We start from the raw sequence: 21,653 nt of genomic DNA, 5'->3' as shown, positions 1-21,653 counted from the left end.
GATGCTTTAACCACAGCTCCAAGTTCTCAAGGTGGCAAATACGAGGCTCAAAGGGGTACTTTTCTTGTCAGAGATCTGTAAATTACCTCATGAGACAGTCCTATTAGGTGGATGATATGAGTGGGTGTTCTCGGCATAGCTTTGAAAATAAAGAAGAGCCTGGGATCTTTTCACACGTTCACTCAAGGCTTGTCCCCATTCGCCTTCCTTCTACCTCACCCATCCCCATGCTCATGCAAAACCTCCAAACCAAAACCCAGCGTTCCTGGGTATGCAGGGGTGAGGGTGTGCTCGGATGGAACAGATTGCAAAGACATCTTTTCCTAGAGTGTGATCCATGTCCATTCAGATTTGATTTCTCTCTTCTCTGACTTGTTCAGTGAAAATAGCAAGCTTACGTGCCAGGGCAGATAAAGGAGTTGGGGGGGGGGGGCGGGGAGGAAGAATGGAGAAGCCTTTTATAATTTATAAAGACATAAACACACATACCTTCTTTTGAGAGGAGTAAGCATTGACAAAAAGAGACACAGTAATATTTTCTTCTTAGCAAATGTTAAGGATACTTCAAATACAACCACCACCAATAAAACCACATTAGTGCAAATGAGTTAAAAACCAAAATGAGATTTTAGCTTGTTGCTGGTTCTTTAAGGAGCCCAGCAGGATGGCGGTGAGGTGGAGAGTTGGGGCGAGTATGCTTGAGGAGATATAAACAATGATTTTCAATCACAAAATTTAAATTACATTTTTATGCAAGCTGGAGAAGTTCCCAGCCCCTGGAAGAGAATTCACCTGCCTGCCTGGCCAACTGCTCACTTTACTTTTTATAGAAACGCCACCACTTCAAGGCCAGAACCTCCAGGTAAACTTAGCTGATGTTAATGATGTCAGTGTCAGCGGTCTGAATTTCTCACAAGTCGGTGTGATTAGAGAGGGAAAGTATATTTTTCTGAGATCACAAATGCACCTCGTTAAACTTAGCTATTAGTTACAAGGGGACCCGGGCCAAAGAGATGATGGTATTGTGGAACCCTAGACTTACTACTCTACTCAATACTGGCTCAACACTCTCTCCGACATCAATAATAATACCTATAATGAGAAATAACCATAACCACCACTGTTGATGGAACATGAGCTATTTCTGTAACTACTTAGACACTGTCTTGAGAGGTTAAGCAACTTACCCAAACTCACACAACTATTCAGCTCTTGCCCTAACCCCAGCAGGGAGGAGACCCCAGACGCCCACCGGGCAGCCAACTTCAGCTGCAGGTATGTCTAATCAGGCCAGTGAGCCCAGTATGTGGAAAACAGGTCAATAATGATGCTGTCGGGCAGGGCAGGGGCTCTCCAGTTCTCCACGGGCCCCACCATTCCCAAATTATCTCACGTCCCTCATCTGCACCCCTGCGTTACGGGCCTGGCCCTGGAGGTCTCTGTGTTTGCGGCCTCCGCCCTCCTATTACTGTCCTCCTCCCCTCACTGATGTGTCAGTCTCTCACTGTGTAGGTCCCACGAGGGCAATTTAGGGAACAGTGCTTTTATATTTGAGAGGTTTGGGGGTTTTTTTTGTATAAATCCCCTCAGGCATTAAGTGTCTTTTTAGAAAGGTCATTCTGGAGGTCAGTATTGAAGACTGGCAATGCTGGAAGCAGGGATTGGTTTTGGAGATGCTATAGAAATCTAGCTGAGAAATGAGGATTCAAACTAAGGGTGTGAGGTTGGAGAGGAGAAAATGAGAAGACGGGAATTATTAGGAGAGAGACTTGGGACCCAAGGTCAGTAGGATTTGGGGGGTTGGGGGTAGTGAAGGAGGGGGGCCCTAGAGTAGCTTCTCCATGGATAGCCTTGGCAATGAGGTGGCTGCTGATCCCGTTCAACCAGGACAGCTGTACAGAAGCCAAGAAAAGGTTGTGTGCAGTGACTTTCATAGGAAGGAAGGTCGAAAATGATCACTCTTGGGCAGAGCCAAGACCCTAGAGAAGGGACATTTCCTAGTCTGGGGACAAAACTGCTCTTTGGAGACCAGGAGGGCATGGACCGGCTTGAATCTCCAAGCTAGAATGAGGAGCCATGATGTAGGGAGAGGCTGTCCACCCACCCCACGGTTTCAGGTGAAGGTGGGCTCGAGGGCTGGGAATGCAACAGGGAGGGCTTGTTTCCTGCCCAGAAGGTGTCAGGTACCATGTCCCCAGCACAAGAATGTCCTGTCCTTGGGAAAGTCCTAGAAACTTTCTGACATCCACCTGTTTATAACTTTATATTTTCCCTCGCATACTTCTCTGGAGGATTAGAACTAAAACCCTCCAAAGGAAAAGGACCTGGGAACAGTGTCTGGGTGTGAGAAGCTGGTGTCCCCTTGATGCCAGGGGAGGGAGAAAAGGCCCTGGGGACAGAGCCGGTAACGGCCGCCATCTAAAGACAGGGAGGATAGTCTCTGGGTCTTGTCCTCAGACTCTTCACAAAACCAACTAGAATTCAGGTCTGGCCCTCTGGACCCAGAGTTAGACCTGCTAGGGTGTTGGCTTCAGGGGTTTTCCGGGTGGGGGAGGAGGGACAACTCTTAGCCTTTAAGAGTTCCTTTGTCACTCTGACAGAACCTGTCACCAGCCTACCTGGGTATGGCCTATTTCAGACTCATCTGGACTCCACTCCCTTTCCTGCTCCCAACTATGAGGCATCCCAAAATAAAGCACTTGGCGTATTTCCAGGGTACATCCTTGGCTGAATCCCAGGTGACTGACAGCAGCCTTAGGAAGGGCCTAAAAGATGTCTGGGAAGTTGATGTCCACAAGGAGAGTAAAACCAAAGACGCTCTGGAGGATTGGCTGTAGCTCAGATTCCTTGGTCCATCTTCCAGAAAATCCCAGCATCTCAACAGATATGTCATCCAGAGTAAAATGATAGGGAGGAAGCTTCTGGAAGGTAACCTTATCCTAGTCCCTGCCTTCAAACAGAATGATTCGTAAATTTGGTTCTTGAGTTTAGACAAAGTTTACCTCTAGGACTCTTTCAGCAGTATCTGATGTTAGAATTTCGACTGGAATATTCCTTCCATCTGGCAGAAATATATCCAGAGAGGCTGTCTTGGTAGTGATGTTAAATGTGTCCTGCAAGCAAAAGAAAAGTCCAGTGAGCCCCACAGTGCCCTTCAATGGGGCACCCGGAGCAGGAACAGTCAGTCCTCTACCTGGACCCTTGGGGCATACAGTATCCAGAAACACACAGAGCTGACTGCAGAAATTTGGGGGATGTTGTCTTGAGGGGCAGGGTGGGATGAGGAGGCGTGTGGAGAGGCCAAGACAAAGCAATGACATGCAGCTTGAATAATTTCCAAATAAACAATAAGGCATCCATTTTAGGGGAAAAAAACCCAAACCTATCCATGTGACCCTGGGGCATCTCAGATTTTAATTCTCATTTTGAGTATTTCCAGGCATCCCTAAAAGTCCATAATCTGAAATAATTTATGATTCTGCTATAGCAAAAATCTGAAGTGGGCAAACCATGAGGCCTGAATGAGGAAGCACGTCACTCTCTGGTGAGTAAGTGTCCAGCTGAGGACCAGCACCCCCAGCTCAGTCCTGCTTTGCTTGCACTTAAGCATTCTGCAAGGGGATGTGTGTGTGCCAGAGGAGACTGCAAACCTGGGGGCCTGTGAAGTTCTTGGATGGAATGTTCTAAAATGTGAAGGACATGCTAGAGACACTGGGAAGGCCTTCAGAGTTTGGGAAAGCGTAAAGCTGCAATTGGTGCTCAGTGACCACAGAGAGAGGGACCCCCGGAGGAGGCATGGCCAGTGGCCACCCAGCTGAGTCTCACAGGGCAGCTGTGTCTGGGGGAAGGCTGTTTTTAGCACCTCCCAAGTGGGATGCTGTCAATCCACAGGGCTGCCTCATCTCTGGGAGGCTGATTCAGGTTGCAGCCTTTCTGTTCCCAGGTTCTACGATAGGATTAAACCCTAATGCACCAAAAACATCTACTGTACGCAATGAGTTCGCTTCTCTCCTAGGCATTTAGAATGCCAGTGCGTATGTAATACATCCTGGAGAAAACTGAGAAAAGAGTCACTCAAATCACTGTCTGTGTTCTAAGCCTACCATATAAGCTAGAATATTAGTAATACAGGGGTGCCTAGACAATGTGCACCCAGCCCAGGTTACTGCCTTCCTGGTATCGGGCTGGGCAAGAGAAGAACCAAAGGGCCAATCCTAAGATGGTGTGGAGATCACAGAATTGGACTCAGGTGAGCTGACCAACTGGGACCTTTCCCCTCAACAGGCAACACCTCCCCTTTCCTCACCCCCACCACATTCACAGATACAACAGATCAGGTTTCATAGGGAACTGAGGGAATCCAACAACTCAATTGCATTATCCAGGTACCTCAAAAGGCCGATCACATTACTGACAGGCTTATTTTTCCTAATTTTATTATCAAAGGGCAAGATTTGACTTTAAATTTTAACTACCCCCTCCCCACCATGTACGTACAATTACTAAGTTTCTATGGGTTCCCCCAAAATAATTGTTGTAAATAGTCCCTTTCTAGGTACATCTTTGCCTAGATGTTGGTTCTTCAAGTTTCAGGGCCTATCATCACAGAGATCTCTTACCTCAGGGGAAAAACACTCAAAATGAATGAAAGGAATGCCATTATTTTTTGGTCAGATTTTAAAGAAAAGCCTAGCATTCATTTATATTATTTCAGTGCAACTCTCAACTCAAACTAAATTGTAGACTGGTAAGATAGCTAAATTACATGAACAGCAAAAATGATATAAATACATACCTTTATCAAATTCTTCTGCAAAAGTGAGAAAGCAGGTTGGATTGGCAGAGTGGGTCAGATTATAGAGGGCCCTGAAATCAGACACTTGAGGATTTCATTAAAAAGGCAAAAGGAAGCAGAAGGATGGAAACAGCGTTACAGAAAGATCTGTCTGGTAGTGTGGCAAAAATGGGTGGGAAGAGAAGGTGGGGTGGGGGGCAGGGGGTAGAACTCAGAGGTTAGCTGCAACAATCCCCTTGGAGGTACCAAGGGACTGGGCTGAACCATGTGAGGAAAAGGGTTCCAAGGCCAGCTCCCGCACTCACCACATGGGACCTTCTGCAAACCTGGAGAGGTTACTTGTCCCCTGTATTCCTCATTCCTTCAGCTCTAAAATAAGGATGGTAATAGTGCCCACCTCATAGGGCTGTGGACAAGACTCAAGGATGCAACGTGTGGAACTTGAAATGGTACTCACTGCAAACACCCAACTGGTGGTTAGATTGTTTTGTTATTGCTAGCATGAGGAATGAGGAGGAAGTTATGTACCTTGGATTAGAATGAGCGCCAACAGATAAGAAATAAAGGATTCAAGAGAAGATTCAGGAAGATATTTTCAACATGCATATCCAATCAAGTTCTGAGTTGTGCATATTTTACATCTTACACTATCATCTCTTGAATCCATCCACTCTTTGTCTCCACCACCAGCACCTTAGACCCAACTGACATCTCCTCTCCCTAGACTCCTGCAATGGCCTCCTGGTTTCCATTCTTACCCCACTACAGAGCACTCTCCACATAGCAGCCAAAGAAATATTTTTAAAATGCAAACCTAAAAATGTCCTCCCCTTGCTTAAAACCCTCCAGTGTCCTTCCCTTGCTCATGGAAGGCAGCCATGCTCCCCACTATACCACCAGCACTGGCCTTAACATTGCTCACAGGATGCTATAAGGAAAAACACGGCTTTTCTCCACTCACACCACTTCTGATACTATCTATCTGGAGTGAGCACAGACCCCACAGGTTAAGGATTCAGTCCCACAAGATGGCCCCTCCCCAATTTCAGATGCCAATCACAAGTCCAGGCCTCCCACACTTCTGAACAACCAGCTAGAAATCGGGGGTTCCCATGACACCCTCCTCAAGATTGGTAATTTCCTAGAATGGCTCATGGAACTCAGGAAAGCTCTTTTTACCTACCATAATCCACTTATTATGGACACAACCCAGAAACAGCCAAATGGAAAAGATGCATTAGGGCAAGGCATGTGGAAAGGGGCACAGAGCTTCCATACCCTCTCTGGGCACACCACCCTGCCGGCATCTTGGCATGTTCACCAACTCCAAAGCTCTTTGCACCCCACAGTGTGGGGATTTTAATGGAGGTTTCATCACACAAGTATGTGATAAACATTCTTAAGAGAAAGGGAGGAAAATAGTCACTTCTCAGATCCCCCAAACAAAGCCAGAGTGAACTAAACTTCCCAGGTCAGTAGGTTGCCCCTAACTTCCCAGGTGCACAAAAGCCACTCCAGATACCTTCTCAGTCTTCTTTTTCTCAAATATGTTGTTCACATAACGCCACAGAATACTGCAGTTTAAGAATCAAGAACATTAAAAAAGTCTTTAAAGACTTTGATTTTGCCTTTTCAAAAACCCATCTATCTCCAAGGTGATCACAGGGCAAAAACATAGAATGTAGTAAGTGAAGGGAGTCTAGACACACAAAACAAGAGGGACGTGGTTAGGAGCAGGGCTGGGTGGGCTACCACCACTCTAGAAATACATCATAACATCGATGGAACAGGGGCTCTGGATCCAGGCTTCTTAGGTTCAGATCCCAGCTCTTTCATGTATGAGATATATGCCCTTGGACAAGTTACTTCACCTGAAAAAGAGATCCTAATGGCACCTCCTTCAGCAAGTTGTGGGGGATAAAGGAGAGAGTGCACATAAAGAACCAGGCCTCGCCCAGATTAAATCACCCTGTAGAGGGAAACGCTTCTTGGTTTTGCAACTTGCATATGATCATCCTTGATAAAGGCTTTCCTCAGGAGGGGGCCAGAAAGCTTTCATGCATTCAGGTTTCTCACGTCCTGTGTCCTTGCCCAGAGAGAAGATGCTCTTGTACTGCTGAGCTTGGAGAGCCAGGCCTGGGAGCATGGGATTACACAGCAATAATCACTTGGCAAGTGCGGACCAAGCACTTACCAGAAGCGGTGAAAATATGCAGGTCTGTAGAATACTGAGCTGGGCAAACTGCCCGCCCAATCCCTGTTCCTGGGGCTCCTTTCACAGTCTGGCAAATCCACATATCACCACCGCTCATTCCAGTTCTCCCAGCTCCCGTGCGCCCTGCACTAGCAATCTGGCTGCAAGCTCGGTGGGCCAACGCTCTCCTGCATTGACTGCATCTATTTACCGCCAATAAATCGCTTTGGCCCTGCAAGGTGGCCAGGGAAGGGTCTCCTGGAAGTTGGAGTAGACTCACCCTCAGTGCTAAGTGGCTATTTCTTCCCTTTTACTAGTATCAGTGCTGAGGCTTCCAGAACGCCAGATACTGTGTGGTTTGTTGTTTTGTCCCTAACGGGAAGAAAAAGCTAGAGTATGATCTGATCTCCCTGCCCACCCCAGAAATCTTCCAATACGAGCTCAGTTGTCACTTCCTTTAGAAGGTCCCCCAGACACACACTCATCCTATGGCAGTGTCTCCTGGCCCTCTTCTCATGGGTCACACGTAGAGAACGGTATTTGTACTTCACACTGGGGGAAGTGGGCCCGAAGCCACTGGAGTGGCAGGGCCCACATATGCTGCACCATGGCTGAGAGGACAGAAATCTCGACACAGCCCTAACCTTCTTCTGGGTCATGGCCCTGTCTCCCGGCGCGCACTCCTGCATCACGGTGCGCGGCCCCGTCTCACAGTATTCATTACATTTAGTGCCATGCCCAGTGACTTTTCTTTTTTTTTTTTTTTTAAAGATTTTATTTATTTATTTGAGAGAGAGAGAATGAGAGACAGAGAGCACATGAGAGGGGGGAGGGTCAGAGGGAGAAGCAGGCTCCCCGCCGAGCAGGGAGCCCGATGCGGGACTCGATCCCGGGACTCCAGGATCATGACCTGAGCCGAAGGCAGTCGCTTAACCAACTGAGCCACCCAGGCGCCCCCCAGTGACTTTTCTATCTCCCCAACAAGCCAGTAAACTCCATGAGCTGGACTGATTGCTATTTCCTGGTGTCTCCCCCCACCTCTAGAGCAGTGTTGGCTCTCGGCAGGCATTCACTACGTATTTGTTCAATGTATGAATGATAAAGGACAGCATAAAGCAGGACAGGGATGCAGTGAGCACAGGACCACCTTCCTGACTTAAACTCCTTTTTCAAAATCATCAACCTCCTTTATAAACATCTTTGGAAGCAAAGGTACCTCTGTCCTGCTCTCCTTTTGGAGACAGACAGAAAACAACTGGAAGGAAAATCATCCTTGAGGAAGCTGAAAATTGTCCCGAGCCTGAACCACTACTGGGTTTTCAGAGGGGGCCTCCAAGGGCAGTGAAAATCGGACCTGGTCAGGGAGGAGAGAAGCAGAGGTATCGAGGTGCCAGGGAACTCAAGTTACAAGGAAGCCGTCTTCAAGCAGTTAATCCCCAGGGACTAGTATATCTGGGTGGACAACTGCCGACCCATTTTAAATGTACCCATTTTTGTCTGTGGCAGGGGAGCTCACACACAAAAAAATGTGCAGACACATCATCTTTGCAGAAAGCAATCTCTTAACATGGTTGGGAAGAGAAGAAAGGACTGGTCTTAATGGTAGCAAGTACTTCCTAAGTGTTAAGTTTGCCAGATGATATTTAAGTGCTTTAAGAGCTATTGAAGGCTTACTTAATCCTCAAAACAACCCTGTGAGGCAGGAGCGATTCTCCCTATTCTACAGCTGGGGAAACTGAGATACAAAGAGGCTAAGTAAATTGCCCCAAACCGTACAAATTAGAAGTCAGGCCGCCAAAATTTAAACCTGGGTCATCTCACTTGCACTCTAAACCACTAAGCCAGTCCTGAGACTACTTAGTCGGTAAGAGGGTTTAAAATGCTAGATCATGCTGTCTGCACCCGTGGCTATGGATTCTCGGCTGGACACACTGCTCGGGCCTCCAGGCAGAATGTCAGAGGAAGTGCTCAGAAACAAGAGGTAAGATCCAGGAGTACAATGGACAGATTCAAATGACTCAACCCCAGCTCCTCCTCAACACTCCGTATCAGCTGCTCACAAAGCACAGCCCTTTCCAAAGCTGAGTGATTGCCTGAGAAGAAAGAGTAAGCGCCCCCAGTAAAACTCCTGCGTGGAAGTGGGGGAGGAATCGTGACCAACTAGGGGTAAAAAATATATTCCCCACACCATGCCACTAAGGAGATGCCACTCAAAGAATAGCTGAAGGCCTCAAAAAAGAGGTATGATAATAAAAAGGTAGAAAAGTAAGCTGACAAAGTTGACGGAAGACACGGAAGAGAAAAATAAAGCCATTACAAAAGTGAAAATCTCATCAGAGTAAGCAAGGTAAGGTCAAACACTAACAGAATTAAACCAGGCAAAAATCTTTCAGATTATCAGAAGAAAAGACACTCAAACAAAGCTCCAAAACACTGATGCCCCATGAATGGTTTTTAAAAAGCACTGAAAGCAAAAGTCATAATGCACACAAAAAAGATGATAGAACTGAGGCCAAATGTACCTCTGGGGACTGATGTAGAAGGACTGGCAAGATGCAGAATTTTAAAAAACAAGTTTCAGTAAGTGCATGGAGTATGTGTTTATTTGTAAAACAGAAAGGATATGCATACATACAAATGCATGCAAATGCACAGAAACATGTAGAAAGAACACACATTAAATGGAAACAGCTGTCTCTGAAGAGGCGTGCTGGAGGTCGGTGGTGGGATCATATGCCCTTTTGTGCTGTTTGAATTTTATGACAACAATCTTTTCAAAGAAAGTATGTATTTTTTGAGCCATCAAGTATATGTGAAAATATGAACGGTGACACAGTGGGAGACTTGAGGGTCATTTCTCAGGTTGAATGGACCAGTTACTATACCAACATGGTTGACCCACGGAATAAATGAAATTTGCTTCCATTTTTTACAAATCCCATCAAAGTATCATTCCTCCCCTAGCTAGGGATCCAGTTCAATAATATCACGTTACTCTTATGACTTCAATCTTCGCAAAGCTTTCCATTCAGTCAAGAACATACTTGTAGGCATAAAAATGTTCCCCCATGTACAACGAGAATGAGTGGTGTGCTAACCAAGCCTACGTGGCAAACTTCCAACCTCTACAGGCAAGTGGCCAGTGGTTCTGTAGACCAACAAAGGAAAGGGAGTTGCTCTATGTCATTCTGTTCAGACTGAATTTTCTCTGTGATCCATTTACAACAGAGTTAGGAGCAGAGAAGATACAAGTAAGAGTTGGCCCAGCTCTTCCTGCTGTCTTGATGTCTTCACTGTGGCACACTGGATCCCATCTACAGAAGGAAGATTCCCAAATTGTTGTGAAGGCCCTTAATGATGAAAGGTTCTCTTTCTCATGGCCAGTTTTGAGATGTACAATGCTTAGGCTACAGGATTTAAAAGGTATCTGCTTACTTAAGTTCAAAGGTCAAGTGACATGCTTCTTTTCCATCTAGAATCTAAACCTCCAAAAAAACCCAAAACAAACAAACAAAAAACAACTGAAATAGGAACCATCCTCCAATTACTCCAAATGAATATATTTTACCCAATGTGGGGTCGATGGCCAGAAACACACACATGGTAACTAAGAGACATGTTCAGCAGCAAAATAATGATCTTAGTAAAGAAGAGCATGCTTACCAGCTGTACAAGTTTTAGAAAGTCAATGAAGACATCACTTCTCAGCATGTCTGGGTCCATGGTTACTGAAAAATATGGATGGTGAGCCAGGTTAGCATGGGGCTGGGTTGACTTCTCTGTTAAATTGCTCTGTCCTCCAGGGAGCCCTGAAGGCCTTGCCAGTGCACCCCTGCCTCCTTGGGCAATGGAGATATGACCTAGCAGATACATGAAAATCCACAAAGCTTGCCTCCTCCAGGCAGCCTTGACAGCAACGTGAACCTATCATATCAGTCCCAGGAGTCTCACTTTATTCACACATCCCCATATCGCTCAATATCCAGCTTGCTCCCCTACCAGGATGATGATGAAGTTAATGTGAAAAAGCAAAAGATCTTAAAACTTGGACCTGGACTCCCACTTTGGCAAGACATTTCTTAATTTGAAAATCTGAAATCAACCAAGAAACCCTGATTGAGAGTACCTCTCTTAATAGGAGCTCTCAAGAGGTTATCCCCAGAGAAGTGATTGTAAGGCTGTCAGAGAGATTTAAAGTTTTCTATTCTTCTATACCTATAAGAGTATTTCCCTCTTGATTTTTTAAAGCTCAGATACCAATATTCAGGTGCTGTGGCCAGAGCAGAAGGGCAGAAGCTTTCCCCTGAGAAGTCTAAACTCCTGTAGGAGGTGCTCTCCAGCCTGCTTTCTCATTTCTTACCCTCCTGCCTGTAACGCCTCTTCTGGACCCCGCACTCTAGCCAAACTTACGTACTTACTAAATCTGTAGCAAATGTCTTTCTCTTTCCCTTCACTCCCATCCCCACCAAGCCTTTTCCTTCCTTCCTTCTTTCTCTCTTTCTCTCCTTTCTCTTTCTTTTTTCTGTTTCTCTTTCCTTCCTTCCCTCCCTCCCTCCTTCCTTACCTCGCTTTTTCCTTCTTCCCTTCCCTTCCCTTCTTTTTTTGTTGCCAATTCAGTTGACTGCCTCACTGTAACTTCTACCAGCATTCAAAACTAGCACTGACTGAAGTCATTTCAAGTTGTATCTTTCCCAACAATGCAACATTTTTCAAAAGAAAGTAATGAAAAAAGTCTCCCTATTATGAGAAACTTTTTATAAAAGGTATTCCCTCTTTTTTAAGGGAGATGATTTTGGGGGGTGGGGAGCCCTTGTCTTATTTTCTGGAATCTATGTGGTGGATATGCAAATTAACATTATAATTGTTAGCTTGGATTCTTGGAGATGGGGAAAGCTGTTGAAAAAAGTGTTCAATCAATTAGTATTTACTGTGCAACTGTTAAGAACCAGGTACAATGCTAAGCACTTTGTCTATTTTACTTCATTTAATCTTCACAACAAACCCTGGGATAAATATTATCTCTATTTTACAAATAGACACTGAAGCTCAGAGAAGGTAAATGTTTTGCCCAAGGTCATACAGCCAGTGAAGTGCAAACCTAGGATTTGACTCTGGGTCTGACTCTAGAGCCCATGTCTTAAGTCACACTGTCTCCTTGCTCTGCCTTGCCAGAGGAGGATGCAGGAGATATCCCCATGATGTGCACAAAGGCCAGGCCTGGAAAAGCAACCCCTTAGGCACTGTGATCATTTGTGGAGAGGCCAGCAGTTAAAGGAGTATTTCCCTAAGACATGAGAAATCAAACCAAGAGAGAAGAAAAATTCAACAGATATTACATTTTGAGTTTGAAAAGGCTTATTTAACAGGTCTAAAAGAGGTATATTCTCCATTACAAAAGACAAATGGGAAATAGAGGACTTCTAGAATTTTTATTTACTATCTTTTTTAAGGAAACAAGTGCCACCATGAGAGTAATGAAGTAAGTCTGTAATTGCTGATCTAGAATGGTCTATAAAATATAGATTTTTAAGAGGGAAAAATCAACTTACAGAAGAAAAACACATTTTTTTCTTGTGCTATGAAGGGTATTGGTGGGATAGTTGGTGTAGTTTGAAAAAGGTCTCTAGATTAGATAACATTATTTTATCAGTGTTAATTGCCTGATTTTGATAACTATAGTGTGGTTGTAGAAGAGAATGTCCTTGATCTTAGGGAATACACACAGAAGTACTTAAGGGGAAAGTGGCTTGTGTATGTAACAAAGGCCTCTCAAAACATTATATATAATACACACACGCATACCCTGAAATTGAGAGGATGATAAAGCAAATATAAAATGTTAGCATTTGGGAAATCTGGGTGAAGACTATACAGAAATTCTTTGCATTATTTCTGCACCTTTTTGTAAGTCAGAAATTCTTTCAGAATAAAGTTTTTAAGAATCAGGTACCGAAAAGTATATAGAGTACATTCCAACCTGTGTTTAACAAACAGGGATGTGCATACACACCAGCAGACACAAAAATTGCTTCCAAGGAATACCTAAGTCATAGTGTTTACTTCTAGAGGCCTAAGGGGGTGGGGGCTGGGCTGGAAGGGAATGTACCTTTCATTTTATACTCTTCGGACAGGATCTACTTTTCAAATATTTTGTGTATATACTATTTCCCCTTTTCAATACTTGAATGCCAATTTTGCTACTTCTCCCCAACCCCCTTTCTGAGAAACCCCCTTGCGGTGCACAGCATTTGCAGGATGCAGGCAAGGGCCAAGGACCAGGGTACTGCAAGCCTCATTAGGGTCAGAGCAGACCTCTGAGGCTCCCTGGTTGTTGGACAGAGATGGAAATGCAACTCTGATATTTCCTGAGAGCTTTCAGGAAAACAGTTCATCTCAGCCCTCCATTTTGGTCTCAATCCAGGTAATAGGTCTTTGACTTTTACAATCAAAGCCAACATACAGCACCCAAAGGCAAATGTGAAAACAGAGTATTTTTAAAACCAAATACAGGGCACCTGGGTGGCTCAGTTGGTTAAGTGACTGCCTTCGGCTCAGGTCATGATCCTGGAGTCCCGGGATCAAGTCCCGCATCGGGCTCCCTGCTCAGCGGGGAGTCTGCTTCTCCTTCTGACCCTCCCCCCTCTCATGCTCTCTCTATCTCATTCTCTCTCAAATGAATAAATAAAATCTTTAAAAAACAAACAAACAAAAAACCCCAAATAGAAAGGCCATATTTTGTATGTTTCCATTTATATAAAATGTTCAGAACTAGCAAATCTATTAAGACAGAAATTAGTATAGGGGGTGATAGAGGCATGTGGGGGTGAGGAATAAGGAGTGATTGATAATAGGTATAAGGTTTCTTTTTGGGGTGACAAAAATGTTCTCAGATTATGGTGGATGGTTGCACAATTCTGTAAATATACTAAAGACCATTCAATTGTACAACTTTTTAAAAAAGATTTTATTTATTTATCTGAGAGAGAGAGAATGGGGGGCGGGGCAGAAGAAGGGTCCCCGCTGAGCAGGGAGCTGGACATGGGGCTCGATCCCAGGACCCTGGGATCATGACCTGAGTCGAAGGCAGATGCTTAACTGACTGAGCCACTCAGGTGCCCTGAACTGCACATTTTAAATGTGTGAATTTTACAGTATATGATCTGTATCTCAATAAATCTGTAAAAATAAAGTCCAAATACATACCATTCTGCAAATATTGTTCCAACTGGTCCCTCCTCTCATCAGCCATGGATGTGGTCATTGCAAGATAATACTTTGGTGGAAAAGGTGGCAGGCAATTTCCAAAGACCCGCCTCAGCTGAAAGATCCAGAAAACACACAGTTAAGGCAAAGAACCTCCAATTCAAGGTTGATGAGACACCAAAGCCTCCTCTTAGGGCAAGTCTCATTCTAGTACTTAATTTAAAATTAACCCTTCCTGGTGGCCAAAAGGAGGAAAAGGGGATGATTTGATTTTCTTAGGAAGGAGTTTATTTCAGGATAGGTTTCTGAAGATACTATTAGACATACTACAGACTGACCTCTCCAGTCTGAGTTTGGTAGATTTGGGATACCTTTTAATTTTTCATTTGTTTTTGTAAGACTGCCCACCACTCATGCCATACAGTGTTTCTTTAACTCATTCTCCAATAGTATCTGTGATAACGATGAGCATAGTTAGGAATTTAATTCCCCACCCCACCTCCACCAAGTCTGAACATAACAGATGCTTACAGCATGCGATCTGATATGGTATCCCCTGGCCAGTACTAATGGGCCCTGGGAATATGGTTAGTCTGACTTGAGATATGCCATCAGTATAAAATACACTCCAGACTCCCAAACTTAGTACAAAGAAAAAAAAAAGTAAAATATTTCACTAATAACTCCTTATATTGATTATATGTTGAAATGGTAATATTTTAGGTATACTAGATTAAATAAAGTATATTAAAATTAATTTTACCTGTTTCTTTTTATGCTTTTTAGTCGGGCTACCAGAAAAATTTAACTTATATAAGTGGCTCACATTATATTTCTATTGGACAGTGCTGGCTTATAAAATTCCTGTAAGGCTGACATGTGATCCCAGTAGCAACCCAGTGAGGCCCTTCCCACCCTCCTACTCACCCAAATATTGATCCAAGACCAAGGTGGCAATTATTTTTATGCAAGCTAAATAGTGGATGTATCAAAAATATGTTTTAAATTTTGATAATCAAAAGTGCATCTTCCTTCCTCGAAGGAAGCCATGCCCTACAGTTGAAGAATGAAGAATGAAGTGTAGCTAGCCCTACACTTACAGTAGCAGCTTGAAGATAAGGCACGGCATCATTCTCTTTAAAATAAGAGAAAGGAAGGGCGCCTGGGTGGCTCAGTTGGTTAAGCCTCTGACTCTTGACTCAGGTCATGATCTCAGGGTCAGAGCCCCTGACATGGAGCCCCACGTCAGGTTCCACGCTCAGCCTGCTGGAAATTCTCTCTCATTCTCTCTGTCCTTCCCCACCCTCTCTGAAATAAGTAAATCTAAATAAAATAAAATAAAATAAAATAGGAGAAAGGAAACTAGCCAGAAATCAGGTTTTAACATGGTACCTCTGCAGAAGGACTAAAACTCTTACTATTGCATAGTCAGTGGCTTAAAGAAAATGAAAACAGATTTAAGAGAAACAAAGAGGTAGAAATTTTAATTCCTAGTGGACTTTGTCACAAACAGTGTGTATCTGGTGAATATTTACAATGCATAGGCCCTAGCTTTAAAATACATCAAGAATCTTACCAGTTCTCAGGACGCCTGCGTGGCTCAGTCGGTTAAGCATCTGCCTTCGGCTCAGGTCATGATCCCAGGGTCCTGGGATCGAGCCCCACATCGGGGTCCCTGTTCAGTGGGGGGTCTGCTTCCCCTTCTCCCTCTGCCTCCTCCCCCTGCTCATATTCTCTGTCTCTCCCTCTCTCTCTTTCAAATAAATAAATTAAAAAAACAAAAAACAAAAAATTTACCAATTCTCTCCACCCCCACTGCCATCACCCTGGTCCAAACCACTGTCCTCTCTTTGCCCCATTACTGCAACAGCTTTACAACAGATCTTTCTGCTTCTGCCCTTGACCCCCTTCAGTTTATTCTTAATACAGCATCTAAGGTAACATTCTAAAAAGGTAAGCTAGATCAATCCATTGCCCTGCTCAAAATCCTTCATGGCTTCCTATCTCACTCAAGGGAAAGTCAATATCTTTGCAATGGCCAAGAGCTGAGCCATTCAACATGATGTCCACTAGCCACCTGTGACTACTTAAATCAATTAAAATGAAATAAAATTTAAAATTCAGTTCCTCAGTTGTACTAGCCACATTTCAAATACTCAACAGTATTCGTGGCAAGTTGCTACTGAATTGGACAAAGCAAACAGAGCATTTCCATCAGCACAGAAAGTTCTATTGGACAGCATTGGTCTAAGATCTAGAAAGGTTAGTAAATGCCTGCCTGTAGGTGAGATACATGAAGTAAATGGATGGCAGTTGATGGGAGTCAGGTTTTTCATTCCTGAAGTGAGAGTTTTCGGATAAGCAAGGGCAGTAGGCTGGAATGATCCATGTGGTGGTGGATGATAGTTGGAGATCTTGGTATGAACTCATGTTTAGCTTAACATAGATACAGATGGTTACATATAAAGAGAGTTATAGATATGTGTATACACATATTTCCTTGCTCTGTCAGCTGAGAGGGCCTCGAAGCAACAACACGATAGTAGCAACGAACATACCTAGTCTGAGATCTTGGTTTCTCTTAACCATTCCCCAACTAAAGCAACCAGGGCTCCATGAAGAACATAGTTGATTTTTTAGAACTGAAGCAGGAGATATAGAAGAGGCATCTGGGGCATCTTGTAGCACCAGAAAACAAGAAAGTGCTCGAAACAACAACGACGGGCACATGTGCAAGAGTTACAGGAGCAAACTTGAAGGAGTTTCCATGGGCAGAAGCTGGAACAGGTAAAATAGCAGAATAAAGCAGTATTGAAGTATAACCCAAAGTATAAAATAACTATCCAGGAGCCTATGCAGCTATCAATTACTGAAAAAATACAGAGGACAGAAGAGACAAATCCGTGAAGAATCCTGAATAATTTCTGTAGATACTCATCCCATGAGGAGATGGAGCATTAATCTCCACTCTTTAAGTGTGGACTGCACATAGTGACTGCCTTCCAAAGGGTACACTTTGGAAAAGGAGGAAGAAGAGTAACTCCACAGTGCTGAAACCTGACAAACACAGCGTTAGCCAGGTGATCAAGGCATCAACAGTGGTTAAGTCATGTTGATGGTAGGTGCTCTTCCTGTGATATGATTAGAACAACAGGGACCTCTGTGGTCTTCCATAACCCCAGCCTGGCCATGTGAAAAACGTCTGATTCTAACAGAGGGACATCTCACAAAATAACTGACTCGTGCACCTCGAAAAGGTCATTAAAAACAAGAAAAGTCTGTGAAATTGACAGTCAAGAGGAGAGTAAGCCGACAACTAAATGTAATGTGGTGTCCTAGATGGGATTCTGGGGCAGCAATTGGACATTAGGTTAACACTAAAGAAATATAACTGAATTGTGGTCTATAGTTCATCATAATGTATTAATATTGGTTCATTAATGGTAAATGTTCCCTACTAATGGAAAACAACAGGGCAAACTGGGTGCGGGGATATATGGGAACTCTCTGTACTATCTTTGCAATTATTCTGTAAATCTAAAACTGGTCCACAAAAATAAAGCTCATTAAAAAAAACAAACAAACAAACCTGATGTTCTGGCTTCTTGAAAAATCAGAGGTTCTGGAATCACTGCGTTCATATTCTTCAGATAATCATCCCCTTTAGAGGAGGCCTAAGCAATTTCCACCAGTCCCCATTGCCTCTCACCTGGCCCACGCCTCTCATTTCAATTACCTGCCTGACCCCCATAGCCATCAAAGTTTGCAAGCTTTCCTCCTTTAAATCTGGTAGTATAAAATATTATAGCAACAATTTTTTTTAAGTCAAGGCAATTTTCCTGTTATGCTAAACACTGCCCAAAGTCACCCCAGTTTAAAATAAAATAAAATAAAATAAAATAAAATAAAATAAAATAAAATAGGAGAAAGGAAACTAGCCAGAAATCAGGTTTCTAGCATCAAACCAGGCAAGGCTGCTCAAACAACCTGGGATTTATGTACCCCATCTCTGTTAATTCCATGAACTAGGAGCAGAAAATTGTCTTCTTTGCATGTGACTATTTCTTGATTAATGGATTAAGTGATCTTTAAAATGCAATTGTCTTCCTAGGCATGCGTTCATAAATGTCGAAGATGCTCCCAAATTGGTTTGAATCACAGCATCCTTAAGCCATCTGGGTTTTCCGTGGGCAGGAGAGCATCTTGGGGAAGCCCCTACCATAAGGCCAAGAGCTGGGGGGAAAAGTCACCAAGGCTTAAGGTTCTATTACCCAACACAGCCCAAACTCTCCCAGCAGGTTTTACAACCTGAGCTGACTTCTCAAGGAATATTTCCCCTCCCCTCTCTAATACTGGTTTAAGCGGGAAGATAAACATATAATAAACTGAGTAGTTAGGTCTGCCAAACATCAATCATTGACTCCCCAAGTTCTTCAACTCATCAAAATATAACCTTTGTTACTGGTCTCAGCAACACAGTTTAGCTATTAAAACCAACAGCATAGTAAGAATTACCTGGTATTAGAGTTTAGCCCAAAGACTTCCAAAAAATTGTTCAAAGTTCTCCAAAGGAAAATATACCTCTTTTGTTTATTATGAGATGTTTTGTTTGGGGTTTTGGTTGGTTTTTGAAAGACCCTGTTTAGATAATACATGTTTTTAATCCCAGCACAATCCCCTGCACTGATTTCTCCATCATAGAGTTCTGCCTTTTAACATGAAGAGAACTTCACTGGCCAATGGAAAATATCATCTCCTTCCCCGCCTTATGCCCTCCCGGCCCCCCATACTTATCCCAAAGTGGTGGCCCAGGACAAGTGGAATTACAGACACAAATGGTGTCCTTTCTAATGTTGACTTATCCATTCCACCTCTCCAAGGCCCCTTCGAATCAAAACCCCAGATTTACCAGATAAAGGGCCACAGCTCAAAGCAATCCAGACTGTGGCATCTGGCACCAAATAACATTAGCCTGGAGCTTGTATATTATTCTGTTTGTTCCTCAAAATAGCCCTGTGAGGTAGATGATCATCATCACCATTAACATGTCATCCTGCCACCTTCACATCAAAGTTACACGATAATCACAGTAACCTGAAGCTCGGGGAGATGAAGTGACTTTAACCAAGGTCCCATAAGCTAATAAGTGGCAGATTTTCATTACTTTTCCCTTCTCTCCCTCATTTCCCTTCCTTCTCCTCCACCAAATCTCTATTGAGCATCTACTAAAGAAGGATTCCATGCTGGGTATATTATGCCTACAGCCTTCATTCATTCCTTCATTTAAATATTTGGCTTGTGTAACTAAATGACCAAGGGAAAGAAAATATATACACAAAAGGAGGAACATGACAAGGTCTAAACACGAAGTGACACAGGAATCAGAGAAAGGCATCTCATGCAATCAGGGAGGACTTCCCAGAGGAGGTGAGGCTTGAGATGGGTCTTGAGAAAGGGCTGGTCCCTGACCAGTGGGCCAGAAAGCAGGGGTCTTCCCAGGAGAGGGAAGTGAGGTAGACAGAGGTAATGAATGGGCCAGTCTAATACAGAGAATCTGAGGTAGGGAAAGAGGGGAAGGAGCTAGGCTGGGTTAGCATCTGCAGTGGCGAAGACTAAACCAGCACATATGGGCTCACACAGCATTTCCATCACCATGGAAGGATCCTTCGCAAGATTCTATGGCTTGCGCCCATTGCCATATCTGATACTGGCAGAATGTTTGCAAAGGGGCGGGCATCCTTTTCATAGAGTCCAGTGTCGCTTACACAGGATGGCCTCATCTTTAACACTTGGTCAAAATGAGCTAGTTAAATGTTTCCTTCGAAGGTCTCTTTAAATCCCTTAGAGGAAGGTGGTGTAGGCAAGAGTGGAGCATAAATCAAACTGGTTTTATTTAGCCAAAGGCGCAGAGAGAAGTCAGGTCAGGCAGTTCACATGGCAGAGAGATGAACAGCCCTCAACAGCAGAGGGGCAAGCTGCCAGACCTGGAAGGAACCTCACCATGGGACAGGGCTGCAGGCGATGACTTCAGAGGGCACAAGTCACAACGGACATCTTGAAAAACAGCCAGGTTCAGTTCCCCAGGGGCAGTCTTAGATGCATTAGCCTCCACGCAGCTGGGCAGAGAAAGAGCAGGGGCCACCTCGCCTGGGCAGGTGCCCTTCCTCAATCTCAAAGTTATCCAATATACAAAATAGAAATCCAATACTTAAAAGTCAAAAATCATATGTGCTGAGGCGACTGGGTGGCTCAGTCGTTAAGTGTCTGCCTTCGGCTCAGGTCATGATCTCAGGGTCCTGGGACCGAGTCCCGCCATCGGGCTCCCTGCTCAGCAGGAAGCCTGCTTCTCCCTCTGCCGCTGCCCCCTGCTTGTGCTCTCTCTCACACACACACTCTCTCTCTCAAATAAAATTAAAAAAAAAAATCACATGTGCTGAAGTGCCATCTGCACAGAATATACCACAGTGCATACCATCTAATAGGAATTTAGTAAATATTTCTTAAGTAAATAAAGCAGTTAATTCTATAAGACGACATTTTTATTCTATCAGGATGCAGAACTTCCTAGGAAATATACTCAAATGCACACACAGATGGGGCCTTTTATTGTTTCCCTTTTTATAGTGCTTTGTATTAAATCAGATTAAGAATTCTGAGCCATTTTCAGATCTTCAGTGGAAGAGGAAGAATAAGATCTAGCTGAGAAGTGCCTGAAAGACATCCCCCAAACTTTCTCAGACTCAGGGTTGCCAGACAAAATAAAGGATGCCTGGTTAAGTATGTCCCAAATACTGCATGGAACTACTTATCTAAAAATTTCTTTGTTGTTGATCAGAAATTCACATTTAACTGCGGAGCGTGTGTTTTTATTTGCTAAATCTGGCAACCTTACTCAGACTACATACAAAACGGGAGTCATGATGATGAGTGTATTGCTGACCCCACAGAGGCTTGCTGGGCAGTCTGAATTAAATCCTGTGCTTGGAACTCAGACAGAAAGCAGATCTTGGTTGCCTGGGGTGAGAAGTGGAGGGAGAGGATCAAGGGCAAAGGGGACAAGGGAATTTTAGAGTGCAAAACTTTTCTTTATCTTGATTATGGTGGTAGTATTGTATACATTTACCAAAATTCACCACATTGAACACCTAAAATTGGGAATTTTCATGTTATTCCAAAATAGAGTAAAACCTTGTTATTTCAGGACCCAATTGTCTTACTGATACAATTTATTTTGTTGACTTTAGTAAGAAACCACAAAATGTAATGGGTCACAGCAGTTTCTGGAGATCAAATCTTGGCTCCAATACTTACCAGCAGTTTGATTATGAGCAAGCTGTGCCTCAGTTTTCTCATCTGTTAAATGGGGCTAATTATAATCCTAGCTCATAGAACTGCTGTAAAAACTAAACATGCTATTACATGTAAAGCTCTTGGCACCAACCTTAAGGCACAGTAACTGCT

General features: G+C 43.7%; 1 protein-coding gene across 1 annotated transcript in view; it reads right to left on the bottom strand.

Annotated features, from left to right (window-relative positions):
• SNX31 (sorting nexin 31) overlaps positions 1–21,653 on the bottom strand; it is a 58,430-nt gene that overhangs the window by 34,041 nt on the left and 2,736 nt on the right. Inside the window, exons 3-5 of the mRNA XM_045895584.3 lie at positions 14,193–14,307; positions 10,653–10,717; positions 3,003–3,113 (exon numbers count right to left, since the gene is read on the bottom strand). Of these exons, the coding sequence (XP_045751540.1) occupies positions 3,003–3,113; positions 10,653–10,717; positions 14,193–14,307 (291 nt within the window). The remainder of the gene's footprint in view (positions 1–3,002; positions 3,114–10,652; positions 10,718–14,192; positions 14,308–21,653) is intronic.

The sequence above is a fragment of the Mirounga angustirostris genome, unplaced genomic scaffold (genome assembly GCF_029215605.1).
Source record: "Mirounga angustirostris isolate CCGP_5_RB_7025 unplaced genomic scaffold, mMirAng1.0.hap1 SCAF_4, whole genome shotgun sequence".
Lineage (NCBI taxonomy): Eukaryota > Metazoa > Chordata > Mammalia > Carnivora > Phocidae > Mirounga > Mirounga angustirostris.
Note: the sequence above shows the minus strand (reverse complement) of the source record. Positions and strands in the feature narration are given on the sequence as shown.